The sequence below is a fragment of the Arachis duranensis genome, chromosome 1 (assembly GCF_000817695.3).
Source record: "Arachis duranensis cultivar V14167 chromosome 1, aradu.V14167.gnm2.J7QH, whole genome shotgun sequence".
Lineage (NCBI taxonomy): Eukaryota > Viridiplantae > Streptophyta > Magnoliopsida > Fabales > Fabaceae > Arachis > Arachis duranensis.
Window position 1 is genome coordinate 7,398,122 of NC_029772.3, and position 7,593 is coordinate 7,405,714.

General features: G+C 32.2%; 2 protein-coding genes across 2 annotated transcripts in view; both read right to left on the bottom strand.

Moving 5' to 3' along the window:
- The window catches only part of LOC107475177 (uncharacterized), a 4,976-nt gene extending 2,198 nt beyond the window's left edge, over positions 1-2,778 (bottom strand). The window contains exons 1-2 of the mRNA XM_016094800.3: positions 2,179-2,778; positions 1,169-1,272 (exon numbers count right to left, since the gene is read on the bottom strand). Of these exons, the coding sequence (XP_015950286.2) occupies positions 1,169-1,272; positions 2,179-2,763 (689 nt within the window). The 5' untranslated portion in view covers positions 2,764-2,778. The remainder of the gene's footprint in view (positions 1-1,168; positions 1,273-2,178) is intronic.
- A 3,726-nt stretch (positions 2,779-6,504) lies between these two features.
- On the bottom strand, positions 6,505-7,128 carry LOC107474818 (uncharacterized). The gene has a single exon (XM_016094455.1). It carries the CDS (start codon positions 7,126-7,128, stop codon positions 6,505-6,507), a length of 624 nt encoding a protein of 207 aa, XP_015949941.1.
- Between the last annotated feature and the right edge of the window lie 465 nt (positions 7,129-7,593).

Below are 7,593 nucleotides of genomic sequence, written 5' to 3' on the forward strand. Positions count from 1 at the left end.
TGCATCATCCCTCGTTGTTTTACTAAAATAATGCTACCTGCAGAGTCAAATGTCTAGTCATATTGTTGTTATTCTGGATAAACTTGATTATATTTTGGATTAGACATATGATTTATTGGTTGTTTATTTATATAATAGAATTGATGATTCTTATGTTGAAAAGGGACTAAATAGAAAAACCCAAATGCCGGCATATAATGGAGAAAACTAATCATTATAACCAAAGCGGTTTGTTTAGTTATACTTGCCGCGTTATATGTATTGGATGAGTTGTTTATCAAAGCTTAATATTATAAGACATTTTTTAAATATGCTCGAATGTTTCAATAATTTTAACGGTTAATTTTAATTAATAGGTTGATTTTAATTAATATATATTATATATATTTTTTATAATTAAAATTAACCATTAAAATTATTAGAACGCTGATATATTTATTATATTTGATAGAATAAATATCATTTTCGATTCTTAATAATTATTTGTTTAGAAAACATATAAAATGCTCCTTTACAATTTTAAACATTTTTAATTGACCTCTAACTATTTAGATAACTAGTTTAGTCTAAATAGTTCTTATTACTGATTTAAACAATTCTTATACTATTTACAAAATTTGCTTAAATTTATTACTTAAATAATTGTGAATTAATTAAAATTTTTCATTATAAAAAAATATTTTATCTTTTGGACAAATCATCAAAGAAGAAAAAAACATTTACTCTAATTTATACCTATATATATAGTTGAACTTGTTCTCTTAAGCTACAAAATTTATAAGTTTTTTCTGATTACTAAATTGTAATTAGCTTTGTATTTATTATATGAAAAAGTATAGGTAACCAATAATATTTTTGAATAATAATATGTAAATAATGTAAATTAATAGAATTAAAAGAATAAATTAATCTTAAATTTAATTAATAACATTAAATTAGAGTATAGTATATTTTTATTTAATTAGTGGTTGTTCATGTTGTTCAAGATGATTTGAAAACGTTTCGATTCATACTTTCTGGTACACTAGTTTTTAACAAAGATTCTAGTTATATTTTTATTTAAAATATTAAAAAATATTCAGAGATATAATTATTTATATTTTTTTATTAATTTAAATTTTTGAAATAAATAATTCCATTACCGATAAGAGAGATAATTAAAATTTACCTTTGGCTAAATCTTAATCCAAGACACTCGATACACTTTCTTCCTTCAGTCATCTCTCCCATCCCAATTTCAACACATTGCCTACAGTAAACTCTGCCACATACCTGCATGCCCCCAGAAAAAAACGTTATTTCTTAACTAAAATAATAAATTCTTTAATTAAATCCCCTTCTTAATACATACATAGATAAGAATTACAAAAGTTTGATCTGTATCATGCTAATATTTATTCAAAAGTATCAAAGAATCCATATTAAAAAAGTGACAGAGATGTAATCATATATCTCTTTTGATCAATTTAAATTAAGTAAATTTTTAAAACAAGTGATTTTAATATAATAATTATTTAAATGTGAATCATGTATTACTATAAAATAATTAATTTTATTATTACATCTACATATTTTATAATAAATATTATTTTGACATTAGTGTTTTTTAGTAACCACATATACATTTTTTTCGATAATTATAAATAATTTAAATACACAATTAACTAATAACAATTGTATTTTTATGAAGGTATTAAGTATTATTTAGAAAAGAGATAGAGATTAAAAGACTGAGACTGAGAGATAAAGATTGAGAGACAAAAATTAAATTAAATTTTTGTATTATATTTATTATTTAGTATAAAATATACTGAATTGAATTATGTCTCAATATTATATTTAATTTAAGATAAATATAAAAATTGTGGAATAAATTTAAATAAAAAAAATTTAAAAAAATATTATTAAAATTTTAGCGTTCGTTCTAAAAAATTTTAATTTTTTATGTTCTTATTTTTTGAATATATTAAAAAGACTAAAATTTTAAATTTTATGACTAAAATTTTTATTTTAGTCTCTAACTATCAAATACAATATTATATTTCAATTATCAATCTTAATCCTAATATCCGAAAACAAATACTATCTAGGAATATTTGGTGTATGAATATATACTTCCTGTCAAAAATAATGAATATCAATTTGTAAATGTGAAGAGTGAGAGAGAGAGAGAAATACCAAGCATCTAGTCCTTAGAATGTAGATATAATTACTACAAACAGTGCAAATCTTGGAGTGAGGAATCCCAGGTCTCCTCCTTCCACCACCACCTTTTCCTGAACCACTAACACCACTCATCATCATGCTGCTATAATCACTTGCATGGCTAAACTCATCATGATTATGATGGTGATGATGATGACCATTATTCTTATGCACTACTCTATGATCACCAACTTCAATATCATGATGCTGCTGATGATGATGATGTCCAAAATGACCCCATGAAGATGAATCATCATCACCAAGATGATGATGATGATTGTTGCTGTTGGTGGCTTGCAACCCTTTGCTGAAATCAAGGCTAGGTAATTTGGACATAGGAGGAGAAGAATTGGGTGAAACAAAAGGGTTAGTAGTAGTAGGGGTAATTATGGAATTTGATCTCTTTTCTGGTGATACACTATTATTATGATGAACATTGGCTAAGTCTTGAAATGTGAGGTTAACAGATTCATCTGGGATTCCTTGATACAATTCTTCAAGTTCCATAATTCTTGGCCTTGTTGATGATGATCCATGATTATGCATAACCTTCTTCATTTTTTGATCATCACCCATTTAGAGCGTTTTTTTTTTTAATTATTTAAGGAAAATTGATGAGATTATTATTGACTATAGGGTTTATGCTTATATATTATAGTTGCATATGACAATGATATATTAACATAGAGATATATGTAGCAGGCCATGCTTTGTTTTGTTCATTTGGATATAGAGACAAATCATGTGGTGACAGTTTACAAGCTAAGGCCGGTTGGAAAATTAATAACAAGATATAATTTAAATTTGTCTGTGAATTAAGGAACATAAATCACTATTTTAGTTTTGTCACACTATATATATAATATATAGCACAATGGTATAATAATTATCATTTCTGGTCAAGGAATAATGATGTTTCAAACTGAAAAATTTTCCGACTATTTTAGTGTCAACAACATAACTTATTATCCAAGGAAAAAATTGATGCAGAACTAAATTCATTTTTTTTTTTACATAGACATTTAATTATGTATTCTGAAATTAACAAAAATATTTGACTTACTTATTATTTCAAAAGCATACATTTTATTAAATAATTGTATAAAACTTTCTTATATGATTAATATAAGAACCAATTAAGTGCTGCTATGAATTTATTTATTTATTATTATTATTTATTTTTGGTAGATAGAAATCGGAATTTTAAGCTATAGATCTTCCCTTTTTTTTTTCTGATAAACTTATATGTAGTTGTTTATTTTTGCTTGGTAGATGCCAACCTTATACACCAGAAGAATCTTGGAGCCCCCTCAATAATGCAGACAACAGAAGATTCAGAATATCCTGTAGGCTGTAACCTATACGCGAAAGTTTTATCAAATCCATTGATGATTGATTGAAATATTCAAGACATGTAACATTATTTTTTGTTAATATAGACAACCATATGCATGCATGCATCAATTGTGGATTTATCGTTAATACTATTGCAGATATATTAACGCGGTTTCTCAAAAGAAAAAGGATAGGAAATTAACTATAATTCAATCAAATTTTTTTGTATTAATTAAATGTAAAAAATTAAAATAGTAAAATTTGTTTTTAATAGACCTGTTTTTGAATTAATTGACTCCAATTGGCTACCTTACTAATTAGTTTCCTAGTGGGATCATTCTCAAAATTATTGTAAGACTTTAATTTTAACTAAAATATTGGTTAGGAATATAATTATTTATAACCAAGAAAAATATTAAGAAAAAATTATATATAAAAAATTATGCAAACCCAATCTCATTGAGATCAAAGAGAATATGGTTAAAAAAAAAAAGACAAATGCTTTAATTTGGATTAAAGTGTGTACAGGTGTACTAATATGAATAATGAGCATCTAGCAACTCATCAAATGACAATGTACGAACAATGGCCTTTGTTGCTTTTTTTTTTTTTCATTCTTTCCTTACTCATTTCAAAATATTTTTTGAAACTCTTGAAAAAGTAGTCTACGAATTGAAATGATTTGGATTTCTTTTTTTTTTAATTCGTATAATGTCTCATTATTTTGAATTTTTTATACACATGTAATTAGGGTTTTAGAGGGAGTATATGTACCTCTTTCAACAAGCATGGTAACGTTATTTAGGCCACTTACATAAACAGATAATTTATAAATTAATTTTTTTTTTAACGAAGGAGCTCAATACTCACCTGGAACAAAGAAAGACAAGACAATAAAAAAAGAAAAATAATTTTGATGCCATTAACAACAGGAATTATTTATCACACCACTCTGCAGCACATGAAAAAGTTTGAGCCACACATTCTACTGCTCCTGTTGTCTTGTTCTGAAATATGGCATCATTCCGTTGTAACTAAATGTTCCATATAGCTGAGAAGAACCCAACTAGCCAAAACTTGCGCTTCTCTTTTCTCATCGGCATTGATCTCCAACTCTCAAAGTGTTATTTCAAAGTACCGGGGGTAGTCCACACCTGTCCAAATTCCGAGATCCATGCACACTATACCTGCCAAGAGTACTCACAAGTAACAAATAAGTGTTGAATATTTTCAACATGTTTCTTGCACAATACGCACATATTATCATTCTGTGGTAAGATTCCCACCAACCTATTTAGCCAATCCTTTGTATTGACCTGGCCTACCAAAACAAACCAAGTGAACAACTCGACTCGAGGTAGAACTAGACCTTTCCAAATTTTTTGTGTGAATCTAAATCTCAGAAGCTCCTCATCCAAAGTATCTTCCTGCAGAACCTGCACAAATGAGTTAGTCGAAGAAACGCCTTCTTTGTCAAATTTCCACACCACTCTATCTTGCACTTCTGCTATCAATTTAACAGATTGCAAGACATGGAGCATCTGGTCTAAGGTGTCTATCTCCTATTGACGTAGTTTCCTCCTCCATTGGAAGTGCCACACCCACTCAATCCCATCCCAAAACCCACAATCCCCAATTACTGATCCTTTTTTGTTTGAAATCAAGAAGAGTCTCGGAAAGGAGTCTTTCAACTTTTCCACTTGGAGCCATGTATCCTCCCAAAATTTGGTAGATCTACCATCCCCTAGTTCCATAGCAAGGCCACCAATCATCTTCTACCTTACATGCTGATCCTTTATGTGCACCTGACATATGTCTCTCTACGGGCCTCCTCTTTCTGGTAGTTTCTGAGTTGACAGCAAATGATTTGGGTTCAAACTATTACAGGAGCATACAATCTTCTTCCATAGGGGACGGTTCTCCTTTGAGAAGCGCCACCACCATTTAAACAGTAAAGCTGCATTACGAATTACCGCATCACCCACCTCCAACCCTCCTAACTTCTTAGGTGCCTGGATCATCTCCCACTTCACAAGAGCCATTCCAGGTCGTCCATCCTCCTTTCCCCAAAAGAACCTCCTCTGTAGAGAGATGATTCTTCGAGCAACTGCATTTGGCATCTTGTATACTCAAGTAGTAAATAGGCAGGCTATTGATTACTAACTTAATAAGTACCAGCTTCCCAGCCTTACTTAAAACCTTTGCTTTCCACAAGCTGAGTTTCTCTTCCACCTTGTCTAGAACCGGCTTCTAAGTTTTTACCAACTGCGGATTCGCTCTCAGACTAATACCAAGATACCTCACCGGTAGGGCCTCCTCCTGACAACCCAGTAGCTGACACATTCGTCTTACCCACTCCTGGCTACAGTTCACTGGTATCAAGTTGGATTTCTCAAAGTTAATGCTCAAACCAGACATCATTTCAAAGCACCTCAATAGCCTCTGATAGTTTCTCACTATCTCCTCCTACGACAGACAAAATAATATAGTGTCATCAGCGAATTGTAAGTGTGATAACTCTATATTATCTCTGTCAACTAAGAGTGAAGATATTCGACCGTTCCTAACCGCCTCCCCAATCATTCTGTTAAGCACATCCACCACCAGAACAAACAAAAATGGTGATAATGGGTCGCCTTGACGGAGCCCCCTCTCCATCTTAAAAGGTTTCGATGGTGACCCATTTACCAAAATCGAGATTGATGCCGATGTAATACACTCCCTGATCCATGCCCTCCAAGTTCGACCGAAGCTCATCTTCTCTAGCACAGTATCCACAAAGCACCATTTCACTCTATCATAAGCTTTTTGGAAGTCCAGTTTAATAATCACTGATGCCTTCTTCTTCAGTTTCAACCATTGTACAATTTCACATGCAATTAAAGCTCCATCATGTATCTTCCTCCCCTTTACAAAGGCACTTTGCGATTCTCCGACTAAACCTGGCATTACACTTCTCATCCTTCATGTCAACAATTTTGATATAACTTTATAGACGCACCCAACCATATTGATAGGTCTGAGATCTTTTATCTCCTTTGCCCCAACAAACTTCGGAGCCAATGCCACCCATGTGACGTTAGAGTCTGATGGTAATTTCGCTGTCTCAAAAAAGCCCATTACAGCAGTTGTGAATTCCGCTCCAATCTCAGCCCAGCACTTTTTTATGAAGTTCATGTTGTAGCCGTCACTCCCTGGAGCCTTAGAAGATTCACAATCCCAAACAACCTCTTTCACTTCCTCTATTGATGGTAACACCTCTAAGGCTTCAGCTTCCTCCCTCTCTAGCCGATTAACTAATCCATTCCTAAAGCTCACACTTGGAGAAGCTTCTTGGTGGTATAGATGTTTATAAAAGCATCGAATCGCAACTTTGATCCTTGCTTGATTCCTCACTAGCCTCCCATGAATCACCAAAGACTTTATTCTGTTATTTCTTCTTCTCGTCGAAGCAATATTATGGAAGTATCTTGTGTTTCTATCAATCTCATTAGCATGCCGAGATCTAGACATTTGCTTCCAATGAACATCCTGTCTCACATACCACTTCTCACAGTACCTCACTAACGCCCTTCTCCTTGCCTCCATTGTACCACCATGTCGTCCACTACTTACCATATCATCCACCTTTTTTAATTCTTCATCAAACCTCCTTATCCTCTCCGATACGTCCCCAAAATGCTACTTATGCCATCTACGTAGTGGTACAGATAGTGCTTTCATCTTTTCTAAGAACTGTACATCACCCAATTCCCTCCATTCCTCCTTCACCATTCTCAAAAATCCGTCATGCGTAAACTACGAGTCCAAGCTACGGAACGGTCTTGGACCGTCAAATCTTCTGTTGTCTTCCATAATCACAGAGCAGTGATCCGATAACCCTCTTGGGCCTCCACTTAGACGTGTTTCCGGGTACACATCAAGCCACCCCAAAGAAACTAAGCTCCTATCAATACGACTACACGACTGTCCCCTAAACCATGTGTACTTCCGATCATTTAGCGCTAAATCGATCAAATCCATGTCATTTACCCATGCTCTAAAATCTTCCGC

Coding starts and splice junctions, on each gene's coding strand:
- LOC107474818 (XM_016094455.1), bottom strand. CDS start 7,128: ATGGAGGCAAGGAGAAGGGCGTTAGTGAGGTACTGTGAGAAGTGGTAT.